The 14,678-nt window shown below is 39.4% G+C and overlaps 1 protein-coding gene and 1 long non-coding RNA gene across 4 annotated transcripts; one reads left to right on the top strand and one right to left on the bottom strand.

The window, feature by feature from the left end:
• The first annotated feature begins 1,316 nt into the window (after window positions 1-1,316).
• On the top strand, window positions 1,317-4,440 carry LOC109897603 (phospholipase A2-like). The gene is made up of 4 exons (XM_020492120.2): window positions 1,317-1,416; window positions 2,778-2,946; window positions 3,683-3,789; window positions 4,264-4,440. Exons 1-4 carry the CDS (start codon window positions 1,380-1,382, stop codon window positions 4,410-4,412), a joined length of 462 nt encoding a protein of 153 aa, XP_020347709.1. The 5' UTR covers window positions 1,317-1,379; the 3' UTR covers window positions 4,413-4,440.
• Window positions 4,110-14,174, bottom strand: LOC109897602 (uncharacterized). Of its 3 annotated transcripts, XR_004211281.1 has the most exons (4): window positions 13,892-14,174; window positions 8,543-8,777; window positions 8,192-8,370; window positions 5,433-6,603 (listed from the first exon to the last, which is right to left on the bottom strand). It is a non-coding gene; the product is annotated as an uncharacterized LOC109897602 (long non-coding RNA). The 3 variants fall into 3 exon arrangements; XR_002256233.2 differs by lacking the exon at window positions 13,892-14,174 and having other exon boundaries at window positions 4,110-6,603; window positions 8,543-8,894; XR_004211280.1 differs by having other exon boundaries at window positions 5,433-8,370.
• Window positions 14,175-14,678: the final 504 nt, after the last annotated feature.

The raw sequence follows: 14,678 nt of genomic DNA, 5'->3' as shown, positions 1-14,678 counted from the left end.
AATACAAGTAAAACTAAATGCATGCTCTTCAACCGATCGCTACCTGCACCTACCCGCCTGTCCAACATCACTACTCTGGACGGCTCTGACTTAGAATACGTGGACAACTACAAATACTTAGGTGTCTGGTTAGACTGTAAACTCTCCTTCCAGACCCATATCAAACATCTCCAATCCAAAGTTAAATCTAGAATTGGCTTCCTATTTCGCAACAAAGCATCCTTCACTCATGCTGCCAAACATACCCTTGTAAAACTGACCATCCTACCAATCCTCGACTTTGGCGATGTCATTTACAAAATAGCCTCCAATACCCTACTCAACAAATTGGATGCAGTCTATCACAGTGCAATCCGTTTTATCACCAAAGCCCCATATACTACCCACCATTGCGACCTGTACGCTCTCGTTGGCTGGCCCTCGCTTCATACTCGTCGCCAAACCCACTGGCTCCATGTCATCTACAAGACCCTGCTAGGTAAAGTCCCCCCTTATCTCAGCTCGCTGGTCACCATAGCATCTCCCACCTGTAGCACACGCTCCAGCAGGTATATCTCTCTAGTCACCCCCAAAACCAATTCTTTCTTTGGCCGCCTCTCCTTCCAGTTCTCTGCTGCCAATGACTGGAACGAACTACAAAAATCTCTGAAACTGGAAACACTTATCTCCCTCACTAGCTTTAAGCACCAACTGTCAGAGCAGCTCACAGATTACTGCACCTGTACATAGCCCACCTATAATTTAGCCCAAACAACTACCTCTTTCCCAACTGTATTTAATTTTACTTTATTTATTTATTTTGCTCCTTTGCACCCCATTATTTTTATTTCTACTTTGCACATTCTTCCATTGCAAAACTACCATTCCAGTATTTTACTTGCTATATTGTATTTACTTTGCCATCATGGCCTTTTTTGCCTTTACCTCCCTTCTCACCTCATTTGCTCACATTGTATATAGACTTGTTTATACTGCATTATTGACTGTATGTTTGTTTTTACTTCATGTGTAACTCTGTGTCGTTTTATCTGTCGAACTGCTTTGCTTTATCTTGGCCAGGTCGCAATTGTAAATGAGAACTTGTTCTCAACTTGCCTACCTGGTTAAATAAAGGTAAATAAATAAATAAAAATTTAGCAATTGGCTTTAAGTTATACTAAATTATGGACTCTGGGGTGATTCTAACAGAGAGGGAACTCTAACCATGTTCAGATAAGTGTTCAAGGATTAGTTTACAGCAGATTATTTCGAGAGGAGGAGGGAATGATGCTCAGGAGATTATTCAAACCAGACTCTAAAAAAAACTCTCCACTGCACTGAAAGCCTATGTCCACCAGTGTAAATAAGCAGCAGTGCATGCAGACTCCCTCTTGCACACCATGCCTGCGCCTTATCGGATACTTCTACTGTTCTCTGGTAAATTGCTGCTTGAATTTCTTTACCTTTTTTAACACATTTTGCAGGGAATGATTAAGAGGGATTGAGAGGGAGTGAAGTCATGTTATAGGACAATGTTATGATTGCCTTCAGAGATCTAACATGAAAGGAACTTAGATCTGTTATAGTCTGATGATTCAACTCCTTCATTTCACACAATACAACTGTATTATCTTGAAATGGTTTAATCTTTTATTTCAATAATCTTGTGATCTTTATATATAGCACATTTTATGGTTAAATTTGTACTTTAATGCATGTTTAATGATTTAACAAATCACTACCAATGTCAATTCCCATGTCTTGTATGTTGACAACCAATATGCACGTTACAAATTAATGTTAATCTGATCTGGGAAAAGATGTTAAAGAACTAGACCAGAGTATAAGAGTGTAAAGGGAATTTCCAGCTGAACAAAAAGGAGAGCAGTGCTATAAAACGTGTGAAGTTGTTTTGTATTGTATTAATTTCATAAGCTATGGTTGTCTAAAAATATCAGTGTCAGAGAAATTATAGTCAATCATACACATATTTGGTTTAATACAAGTTGCAAAAAGGAGACACCCCAGCATAGAAGCATAGAAAACTTTGAACGGGCCTTCTCTGCGAAGATACTTATATATTAATCAGACAGTATCAAATGTTCTCTAAACATCAGCCTGAGAGGCTTGTACGAAGTCAAACAAAAGACAGTGACTTTGCCAGCTGCTACAGAATCACGGTGCTCCAAATGTCATTGTGACCTCAGTCCTTGTACCTTCAGTAGCTCTGGCGTCAATCACTATCAAACGATATGAGAACAATCCATAACATTCAGTGACAAGTCTAGTGACCATCAACCCGTACACAAATGAGTGTCACAAATAGAACACTAGAAATCATGTGTCTGACAGAAAGGGAAAACATAAACATTTGCTCAGCATTGTTTTAATTACTCTTAACTGAATATGAACTTCATTCGTCTTAAATATTCCCCCATTACAAAGAGCATCTTTCTTGGAAAATGTGAGGGACTTACAATTGCATTATTAGGTTGTCACTTCATAAATAGACTTGTAATAATACAGCATGTCCATCCATACACTTTGAACACTTAGACATTCAGAATCATTTTCATATGAGAGACTAATCACAGAGCTACACTTCTCAATATTCACTTGATGACAGGACATATGACTAAAGAGATAGTATGAAGCAAATGGCACATACTAAGCAAGGCTGCTACATCCATACAAGTATAAGCAAGTGCACATTTTGAACAAGATGTGTGCACACGTCATTGGTGTATCTGTGTTGCGCTGAGATTCATTTTCTTCTTCTGTTGTTGTTGTTGTTGCAGTGGTAATAGCCTCTATGGCACTGCAGAGGCCTCCACGAACTAAGAGAGGGCTACTGGAGCTGGCAGGAGTCATCAAGTGCAGCACAGGCAGATCAGCCCTGGCTTATATGATGTATGGCTGCTACTGTGGACTGGGGGGTCAGGGCTGGCCCAGGGATAAAGCAGACTGGTGAGGCAGTAGGACAGAGGCGCAATGAGATGTTCTAGCATGTAAAAGTCTGGCATGTTCTGTGAAGCTGATGATGTATTACTGAGCTATATAGTTGATGTGTTATAAACATGTTATAAACATATATATTTTTGGAGGGGGAGTGTCATGTCATAACAAACTCAGATCATTTAGAGTACCACTGAATGAAAAACCCCTCAATCAACTGTTCAGTCTGGTAGGCCACAATAACAACCTGCATTATGCGATGCAGTTCAAACTGCAAAGTGTATCATTTTGGGTTTTCTTTTGAGGTTTTGCCCTCTTGTCAATTGGATATTTGGAAATAGACATGCACAACCAGCACTCCCACACTCAAAATCCTAACCATAACTTCCTTCTGTCCACTAATCACAGACATGAATGCCCACAACACCATTAAACTACAGAACCTCCAGCCTCCAGATCTCTCATATGCCTGCCTACTAACAATAGTTGAGCCCATCCTCTTTCATTTCCCTTTGTGTTAAATAGAGCTGATGTTGGTCCAAGCTACAATAATATGGAAAAATGCCCAGTCTCTGCCTTTTCAGTTAATAGTTTCTCAAACATTATTTATACAATAATAGTTTTAATTGGGTCTTTTTTAAACTAAAAAAAGGGACTGTATTACTTATGTAGTGCATCACTGAGACAGCAAATAGTTCTTATAATGCTGTTTTAAGTGTTACGGTAGTGTTTTTTTTCCTTCATTAAGGTGCTGTCACAAACATGACTGCTGCTACGGAGATGCAGAAATTGCTGGTTGCCGAACCAAGACAAGAAAGTATCAATGGACATGTGAAGACAGGACTGCAGAATGTGGTATGCCATCTCAGTTTTATGCACATGAATGAGACATAATGATTAAATCAAGCTGAGTAAGCCTATCCCTCCCCTTACAGAGGTGTGGTCGTTTAGAGAAGGAAAATACTACATGCTAGGACTTTGTCATTTTTGTATAGTTTTGCTGTTGAAAATTAATGGGTCTTTTCAGTGCATGGAAAATAACAGATGTGTTATAGGGGACAGGAGGGCTATTAGGGAATGGGCACGAAAGGAATAATTTCTCACCCACATTTTCAGGTATTTTAAGCTCTCACCATAATTGCTAATCGCAAAAGCACATAGGACAAGCAACACAGTTCAGGATGTTTACAGTGTTTATTTGAGCATCAGACATTTTCTAACATTTCTAAACCTCAGAGTGTTTCCTTCACATCCTCCACAGACCACTCCTTTCACATCAGCTGTCATTTAAGGAAACTACTCACCCACTTTCCCCTCTTTTCATTCCAGATGATCTCAAGGACAAATGTGAGAAGATTCTCTGCAAATGTGACAGGGAGGCAGCCAAATGCTTGAGAAAGGCACCTTTCATACGGAAATATGCTATGTGGCCAGACTTTCTCTGTGGGTGTACACTGCCAACATGTAATATCTACTGATTCAATAAATGTACACTTGTTGATTTTTACATTTGCTGTGTGTCCATTTATTTCTCCTTCACAACTTTATAATGACATGTAACAGCAGTAATAGTTCAGGTCATTTTGTATGGATATCTCCTTTTTTCCATTTATATGAAAGGGAGAAACACTATCACAGTGTGACTATGTCATTAGATAAACAAACTGTGTGATGAGGCTCTCCAAATTGAGCATAGTGACCAGAAATTACAAGCACAGGTAACAAACTAGTGTACAAAACAGAGAGAGCTCAGTAGTGGTTACATAACATCCCAGGGTTTATTCTTAGGGTGTGAAATGTTGCAGCCAAGGTGAGATCAGGTAGCCTAAGTACTTACAATAGTGTACTTATACCCGGGTGTGTTGTGCCTTACCTCATACTCCCTGAGGCTCTGCCGAGGTCTCTTTTCCACTGCTCTAATCCTCTCTAACTAACCCAGCATGATATTTCACCTCTTAAAAAGGATTCTAAAAGCATCCTGAGGTTTTCACCGGATTTACGTTTTCAACTTAATGTTTACTTTGCTGGAGCTCAGTAGCCGTAAATTATAATAGACAGCACGTGACCAACAGATGGCAATGTTGAATGTTTACTGCAAAGCTAAGATGCATGTTCATGTTACAGTTTACAGTAAAGATGCAAACACTATTAGTAGCATACTGTATACTTACATCTAGCCTAATGAATTCTAAGGCAGACCTGGGTGCAAATACTATTTAGGGTATTTCAATTTGTCACACCCTGACCTTAGTATTCTTTGTTTTCTTTATTATTTTGGTTAGGTCAGCGTGTGACGAGGGTGATATGTGTTGCCCCTGTCTAGGGTTTTTGTATGTTTATGGGGATGTTTCTAGTCTAGGTGTTTTTATATCTATGGTTGCCTAGATTGGTTCTCAAACCAACAATGTTTATCGCTGTCTCTGATTGGGGACCATATTTAGGTAGCCATATTCCTTGGGTTATTGTCTATGTGTAGTTGCCTGTGTCAGCAATCGGTTTATATAGCGTCACGTTCGTTTTGTAAGTTTGTTTAGTGTTTCTTCGTTTAATTAAAGAGTATGTATTCATATCACGCTGCGCCTTGGTCTCCTTATGACAAACGTGACACAATTACTTACAAAAACACTTGAAGTGAGTATTTTTATATTTTTTATTTGAAAATACAAGTAGTTGAATATTGCAATGTACTTGGAAATACACTTTAAAAGTACTGGCATGTACTTAAATGCTTAAATACACAGAAGTGTATTTTCGAATACAAATATTAAAATACTCTTTGCATTTGTCCATTTGGTCCTAGGGGTATTTGAAGTAACTGAGAATGGCTATTAATATAATTATTAAAGAATACTTCAAATTAAAGGAGTTGTTTTGGTGAGATCATTTGAAAATACACAGATATGCATGTATTGAACCCAGGTCTGCTCTGAGGTAGATACATTTCTTGTCTACATTTGTGACATATGACCAGCATAGGGAAGGTCAAATTTGAGGCAACTGAAGTCTGTCTTATACTTTATTTGGGCATGTTTGTCCTGCACCGCTGCATTAGAAATTACATTCCTAACTTCAAAAGATGAAGCTGTTTAGAATGTTTTGGTGTTTCTGTTTTTTGGGGCATGGCTCTTTGAAATGATTAATGACAACAATAGCCTTAAAGAGAGACATTTCATTAGAAACCCAAACTCCTGTAATAAGCTGGATATATCATACAGATGCCATGACTATAAGTAGTCTGTATAGAAGTCCTGCTTTAGTCTGATCTACAGCGGTATGTGTTCGTATTCTGGGAATGTTGGGCATTCTCCTTCAGCAGTGCAGATGCAGCTCTACAGATGCTCATGAAAGGAATCTGGCTCCCCCTATGGGCACAGGAAACACAGGCTGCTAGAAGAAGGCCCTCCTCCTTCAATACAGTCATTGGTATGATGCTTTTTCCCACCTCACTCTCACATGGACCAACAGTGAGTTCCTTACAGAGATGGCCTCAGTTTCCAGACCTGAGTTTGAGGACATAAGGTTAGGAAGTAAATCTGTTTGTGTGTTAGTGGTGTGGTGGTGGAAGATCTTCCCCCAGCTGAATGGTTTCCTTGTTTGATAATCTGCTGTAGGTAGTGTCAGCGAGTACTTAGCACCAGTAGGTGGTGTCATACACATAGTTAACTAGACCTGAAGGGAGAAGAAACAAGACAACACAGATGTTTATTGTGTCTGAATCATATTTCAATTCAATTGATAAGAAATAAATAGTTGTACTTTAGTTTGGCTGAACATTTTGTCTACTGTTGTACCTTGTGTAATGCACAAGGACCCAAAATGAATTAAAATAGTTTTCCAATAAGTGTGAGCAGTAGGGTCAAGAGATAATGTCTGACTCCTATTTTGAACCCCAACTATATTGCACATAAATTCATTCCCACTTATATGACCCGATGATCTCTGTTGCTATATACTGTATTACACTACTGACCAGTAAACTCAGAAGTACAACGGTCTTCATCATGAGAACTAATGTAAACAACCATATTAGTGTAATCTGATTACTTCAGTAAGTGCATCCACTTTTCACAGAGCACAGTGAAGTAGCTAAGCCTGTGTCCCATTTTCGAGCTCACACGGGACACTCCCCATACGAGAAAAAAAAGAAAATTTAAAATATATTTGTTTAGCTACATTTTGGGGTATATACGTGAAATATTTGAAATTGGCCCCCAAATATTTTATAACTTTTAAATACATTCCGTAATATATGTTGTAATGTATGTAAACATTTGCATCAATGTTTAATGTATTTCAAAATACATTCTGAAACACATTAAAGAGTATTTATTGATGTACTTGGTAAATATATATTTTTTTGGGGGGGGAAATGTTTTGTAAAATATATTCCAACATGTATTTATATGTATACATTCTTAAATTAAAATGTATGGCAAATATTATTTTTTTAAATGGCCATATCATATAGTAATGAAATGGTGAGTGTCTTAACAATTAAACTTTAGTAGGCTCTTTAGTATCACATGCACTTTTGTCAGTGTCATTAAGACTGTAGAACTAGCACTGTACAAGCTTAACCATTCTTCTTCTTTGGTATTATGGCGGTCAGCAAACAAATGTTCCAGGTGCATGCCGCCACCAACTGTATTGGCTCTAAATAAGCCTAATATTCTGTAGTACAAATTCTTTACACATGGTAAAGAAATTGCCCTACCAACTAACCCTACAACCATTAATGTATGTATATATTCCACTACTTTGGCCCCATCTGATCCTACACCAGGCCAACAGCCTATGAGGTCATGGCACCATCATTCAGCTTTCTGATGTAAAATCTTGTACACCAAAGTATTTCTCTACAGCTGCAACCACAACATCTATCTTCTGTGATTTTCGTTTCATTCCTAAGGTACAGATGACAACCTTGGCCATGAACGCCAAGAAAACCTTACTGAAGCATGTTATTCCTATCACTCGTTATTGATCTCTGCCATATTCACAGGGATCCTCTTAGGATCCCTCACCCTGGACCCATCTTCATCGACTACTCTCGTCACTGCTTCAGCATATGACACCTTCTGCTCTACTCTGATCCTGGCAACCTAAACCTGCCTTTCTCTCACCTGACACATCTGAGACAAAGCAATGTGTAGCCCTACCATGGGTACCCTTACAGTTTACACACACAACTTTTCCCGACGACACTAAGCCTTCCTCCTGCACACTTCTCACGTCTAGGAATCTCCCTCATACTTACAGCTGCCACATGACCATAACTTGACTTTATCTGGAAAAACTCTGCATCAAAACTCAGTATTACAGAGAGTGTCTTCTCTGTTTCACCACGCTCTCCACCGGGTGTGCATCGCACCAAACGGCAGGTGTCACAGACACCAGGAATCTTCAACTCCAGTTATCACTCCTTTCAACGGCGCCCTGCAATGGAGAGGAAAGCAAGTCTCAGTTCTTGTCCTTCTGGATGGCAGAAACGCAAAACAAAGTCACTTTCACCGACCCAACATTCTCCAACCTCTTCTCCACTCAACCCGAAACCATATGTGGATCAGCCAGAAGTCAATGACACATTCTCTCCAACTCTCACACTTACCAAAAAAACAAATTATCCTCATCGGACGAGGCTCAAACTCGGCGGTCTTCCCGACACCTGCCACCGCAGTCAATTAATCCTCAATCTCGTCATGTTCAATTTCATTGTCCAGCACTCTATTTACTCTTAATACGTTCCACTTTATTCCTTTTTTTCCTACCCACTTCAATGGGTTCCCAAGTCCGACAACCGTTCAGGTGTACCCCTTCATCTTGCGACTCCCCACCAGTTTAACCTGTACAGAACACAATTTAACACATTAACTGGCATGACAAACCGTCTCATGGGAGACTACACTCCCAACAAGCCACGCCTCCAAGTCTTCTAATAGGCTGCCGCCAATTATTTTACTTGACACATACCAAAAGCACTAAGAAGCATTTAAATGACTACATACGATACATTATCGGTCATGTAGTGACAGTGTGTGACAAAAACTTAACGAGAGCATTGCAACCAACGTCCAACTTAATGTGTACTGGGTAGCTTTTGCATTCAATTGACCCTCCCTGTTGCACAAAACAAGCTTCCATTCCCCCTGTCATGGCTGATTTAACTAGTAATTACCAATCATTTATATTCAGTGCCTTCAGAAAGTATTCACACCCCTTGACTTTTTCCACATTTTGTTGTGTTACAGCCTTAATTTAAAATCAATTAAATGTAGTTTTTTTTTTGTCATTGGCCAACACATAGTACTCCATAATGTGGAATTATGTTTTTCGAAACGTTTACAAATTAATTAAAGCTGAAAAGAACTGTCTATTCAATGCCTTTGTTATGGCAAGCCTAAATAAGTTCAGGAGTGAAAATGTGCTCAACAAGTCATGTACTAAGTTGCATGGACTCACTCTGTGTACAATAAGAGTCTTTAATATGAATTTTTAATGACTACCTCATCCCTGTACCCCACACATACAACAATCTATAAGATCCCTCAGTCGAGCAGTGAATTTCCAGCACAGATTCAACCACAAAGACCAGTGACATTTTCAAATGCCTCGCAAAGGGCACCTATTGGTAAAACTAAAATACATTGACTATCCCTTTTGAGCATGGTGAAGTTATTAATTACACTTTGGTGGGTGTATCAGTACACCCAGTCACTATACAAAGGTACAGGCGTCACTATACAAAGGTGCAGGCGTCCTTCCTAACTAAACCACTCAGGGATTTCACCATGAGGACAATGGTGACTTTAAAAGAGTTCAAGTTTAATGGCTGTGATAGAAGAAAACTGAGGATGGATCAACAGCATTGTAGTTACTCCACAATACTAAGCTAATTGATAGAGTGAAAAGAAGGAAGCCTGTACAACAAACAAAAAATACCCCAAAACATGCATCCTGTTTGCAACAAGGCACTAAAGTAGTACTGCAAAACTAAATTTGTGTCCCAAATACAGTGTTATGGTTTGGTCAAATCCAATACAACACATTACTGAGGACCACTCTCCATATTTTCAAGCATAGTGGTGACTGCATAATGTTCAAATCAAATGTATTTATACATTCTTATTTATACATCCCTTCTTACATCAGCTTATATCTCAAAGTGCTGTACAGAAACCCAGCCTAAAACCCCAAAACAGCAAGCAATGCAGGTGTAGAAGCACGGTGACTGGGTGGCCAGTCCTCTTCTGGCTGTGCCGGGAGGAAATTATAACAGAACATGGCCAAGATGTTCAAATGTTCATAAATGACCACCATGGTCAAATAATAGTAGTCACAGTAGTTGTCGAGGGTGCAGCAAGTCAGCACCTCAGGAGTAAATGTCAGTTGGCTTTTCATAGCCCGATCATTAAGAGTATCTCTGGGGGGGGGGCGCCAACCCAGACAGGAAGATCACGTCAGTGACTCAACCCACTCAAGTGACGCACCCCTCCTAGGGACAGCATGGAAGAGCACCAGTAAGCCAATGACTCAGCCACTGTAATAGGGTCAGAGGCAGAGAATCCCAGTGGAGAGAGGGGAACCGGCCAGGCAGAGACAGCAAGGGCGGTTCGTCGCTCCAGAGCCTTTCCTTTCACCTTCACACTCCTGTGCCAGACTACACTCAATCACATGACCCACTGAAGAGATGAGTCTTCAGTAAAGACTTAAGGTTGAGACAGAGTCTGCGTCTCTCACATAGGTAGGCAGACCATTCCATGGTATGGGTTGAGACCGAGTCTGTGTCTCACATAGGTAGGCTGACCATACCCGCTTGTAATTGTTAAGGACTGAGGAGGTTTTCAGGATAACAAAAAATTAGCTGAAGCTAAGCACTGGCAAAATCCTAGAGGAAAACCTGCTTCACCTTTCAGCAGGACAATAAACTAAAATACAAGGCCAAATATACACTGGAGTTGCTTACCAAGACAGTGAATGTTCTGAGTTACAGGATTGACTTAAATCTGCTTAAAAATCTATGGCAAGACCTGCAAATGGTTGTTTAGCAATGCTCAACAACCAATTTGACAGATTGTGAAGTATTTTGACAACAATAACGGGCAAATGTTGCACAATTCTGGTGTGGAAAGCTCTTAGAGACTTACCCAGAAAGACTCACAGCTGCATTCACTGCCAAAGGTGATAACATGTGTTGACTCAGGGGGTTGAATACTTATCTAATCAAGATATTAGTATTTTATTTTTCATGAAAAAAATGTAATGTTAGAGTATTTTGTGTCGATCAGTGACACAAAATGCCAATTAAAAACATTTATCCCACTCTGTTACACAACAAAATGTGGAGAAAGTCGAGGGGTGTGAATACTTTCTGAAGGCACTGTATACACTAGGTGACTGATAGGGGGAGCTGTGTTGAAGCCACTGTGTCTCAATCTTGCAACTCCCCCACTGTAGAAAATATTTTAGAAACTATAGAAATGCATTTATTAAATGTCTACATTCGGGTTTGCCGACTGTATTATATTATAGACAACGTGATGCATAGTTTTACATTGTACTATGCGAGCTAAACATAAAAATACATAACATTTTCCCTAAGTATAAATTATAGATGTTACTGTCCCCACGACAAAAATACATGTTATTGTCCTTAAAACATTTAATCGAAATACTGTAGAATTACATTCATTAATATGGAGGAATGCTCCGACGAGCCAATATGGACGACTGGTGGCTTCGAAGCCTCCCAATGGCCAATACATGGCATCAACAATCCAGAGTTTGTGTACATCATTGGTAATTACCAGTTGAAGGGCTGTACAGGTGGATTTTTCCCAGATGTGTTAAATTCCCACTTGGCTACGAACGCACCAAAATACCGCTAACCATCCACTGTAGAGCTGTATAATATAACTCATTGGAAGCACAACACATAGATCTACATTTTGACATATTGTGGAGCGTTGTACAATGTATTTTTGTTTTGTTTAAATCATTAACTAAAACAACTCAATTTTTGTAATTATTTAATTACGCTGAAGAGAGGAACTTACTATATATTTTTGGGGGGAGAGATCGGAAAATATGTGTTTTATGAAGTTGAACATTGTGCTTTGTATTAAATAATTTTAATTCAGTGAAATCCTACATTTTTTTTACTCACCATCACAATTTAAATGATATCACTGCCAAAGTTTTGGCTTGGTGGCCCAAAAAATTAGGAACCACTTTGGCCATCCTTAAGACTAGATGTCATAGCCATGCATTTCTGGAATATTGTCAGGCATTACATGCATTTGAGCAAAGATGCAAATGTATCTATATGTATTTGAAATATGTGCATTTCGCATGACATTAAATATATTAAAATGTATTTGTCATCATGTAAAGCCCCTTGCAGCCTGCAGACAGTGTGACCAGTGGCAAATTGGCCTGAAATGGTAGTGGATGCTTCTGCACAGTGGCCAGATAGAGCTGAGGACTAGGAGAAACAAGTATCTAGGGCATGACCCAAACAACACTCACTCAATTGTGTCCAGCCCTTTACTGGGTAATGAGCGATGAAGTTATGGAAGTCATATGCTGTGGTCGTCACATGGCAAGGCAGGAGGAGAGAGGGTGCTTTTAATTCCTAATTTTCATGTTGGCCTTACTTACTTACTGACTTTATGGTCCCCATGGGGAAATTCTGTTGCAGTGTCATGTACACATTTAAAGTGGCATTTAAATACAAAACAAAATTGACAATACAACTTTCATAAGTTACACACCAATAAAAATAATAATAGTAAAGAAATAAGAAATAAAATATTAAATAAAAAAAAGAAGAAAAGACTAGCCTGCTGGCCTTACGGAGTCAATGGGAACAGCCACCCAAGCTATTCAGGAGGGATATCACACCTGGCACAAATGATTGTCTCGTTCTGTTTTTTCCTGCTGAGGGGTGCCCTATACCTGTGCCCAGAGGGGAGTAATTCAAAGTCCAGGTACAGGGGCCTGTTAACTTCTCACTTTAATTTGACTAAGAGGACATAATTTGGTGCATCATTTAACTCTATCCTTTTGCTTTGCAACCCAAATGTTGAGTTTACTGCTACAATTTCTTCATTACATTATACAATATGTATATTCATATTACTGTCACGACCGTTGAAAGAGGACCAAGGCGCAGCGTGGTTAGTGTACATTCTTTTTACTAGGAAAAAGACACCAAACAAAACAATAAACACTACCGAACAAACCGTGAAGCTAAAGGCTATGTACCATAAACAAAGTCACCTTCCCACAAAGACAGGTGGGAAAAAGGGATACCTAAGTATGGTTCTCAATCAGAGACAACGATAGACAGCTGTACCTGATTGAGAACCCTACCCGGCCAAAACATAGAAAAACAAATAATAGAACATAGAATACCCACACCAAATCACACCCTGACTAAACCAAATAGAGACATAAAAAGGATCTAAGGTCAGGGCGTGACAATTACATACAATATGTCAAATAACATTATTAGCTATAAAATCTCTCTTTAGCTATAAAACCTGTAATTCAAGGTGGCACTGGTTCGTAAGATATTTTAACAAGACAAGAGCAAGTATGAGGAACCACAGTAGTTAAAATCTACTAGATTTTCTAAGAGTCGGCTGCTGCCTTGTGGGCCTCCTGTTCTACCATTTCCCACCTCACAGGCCAAGCCAAGAAAAGAGCCTCTGACTGCCAAGGAGTTCATTTCTTGGAGCGGAGCAGCCCTTTGTGGGAAATGTGGTGTTGCATCACAACACCTATTGTCACATGACCAAAGACAGGCTGAACTGGAAAACATTTCTCATGTGCTTCAATGTTTTGAATATTACTGTAGCTGTTTGGCAGGCTCTGCTGTTTCTCATAAAAGTGAACACAATGTTTCACTGTCTTGAAAAGCTCTTTACATCTGACATTTTTTCAAACGAACGCTTACCTTGATTTGGAAGAGTTCCAGTGTTGGATAGCCAGCTAGCTAACATAGCATTCCTCTCTGTCAATGTACCCAGAGGAAGACGGAAACTCGATATCCTCAGGCTACACCATGGTGCTGCTCTACAGAGTGCTGTTGAGGCTACTGTAGACCTTCATTTCAAAACAGTGTGTTTTAATCAATTATTTGGTGACATGAATATATTTAGTGTAGGTTTATCTAAAAACAAAAACTTTTTTTAATGTTTAACTATTTTTATTTTTCAGGATGGTCCTCCCCTTCCTCCTTTGAGGAGACTCCACTGATGTAGACATGATGAGGAGCAGCTGTGATCATTAATGCTACCATCACCCAACAAACCTACCACTCAGGTCCACTCAGCCTGCTGAGTCACCATGTTGACCATCAGTCACATGGCAACTTACACCTGTAATCAACCGATGACTGGAGTGTGTGTAATCTGATAATGAAATTAGAGGGATCCGTCTCCTCTCTGTCATGACTTGGAGAGGAAGTAGCTCTCTTGTAGATACCTATACAATGATTATGAAAATCATTCAGTAAACTGTATTTCTAATCACCAGCGGGTTAAACCGAATGAGGGATATGAAGGACTTTTATCTTCACTTCTTTTCTGAGAAAAGACAAAGGGGAATGTGTGATGATTCACAAGGAAATGTCCTGACTTGCAGCAGAAGAAGGTGAAAACGCTTTGCAGCAACTGAGGGTTTTGCTATGTGCAGTGAAACATGTATTAACCTGTCTTGTGGGATATGACTTTAGCTAAATA

Source organism: Oncorhynchus kisutch, linkage group LG10 (genome assembly GCF_002021735.2).
Source record: "Oncorhynchus kisutch isolate 150728-3 linkage group LG10, Okis_V2, whole genome shotgun sequence".
NCBI lineage: Eukaryota > Metazoa > Chordata > Actinopteri > Salmoniformes > Salmonidae > Oncorhynchus > Oncorhynchus kisutch.
This window is presented reverse-complemented; position numbering and strand designations above follow the sequence as displayed.

Coding starts and splice junctions, on each gene's coding strand:
- LOC109897603 (XM_020492120.2), top strand. CDS start 1,380: ATGCCTGCGCCTTATCGGATACTTCTACTGTTCTCTG. Junction 1,417..2,777: donor GATACTTCTACTGTTCTCTG/GTAAATTGCTGC, acceptor TTGTTGTTGCAG/TGGTAATAGCCTCTATGGCA. Junction 3,790..4,263: donor AGACAGGACTGCAGAATGTG/GTATGCCATCTC, acceptor TTTTCATTCCAG/ATGATCTCAAGGACAAATGT.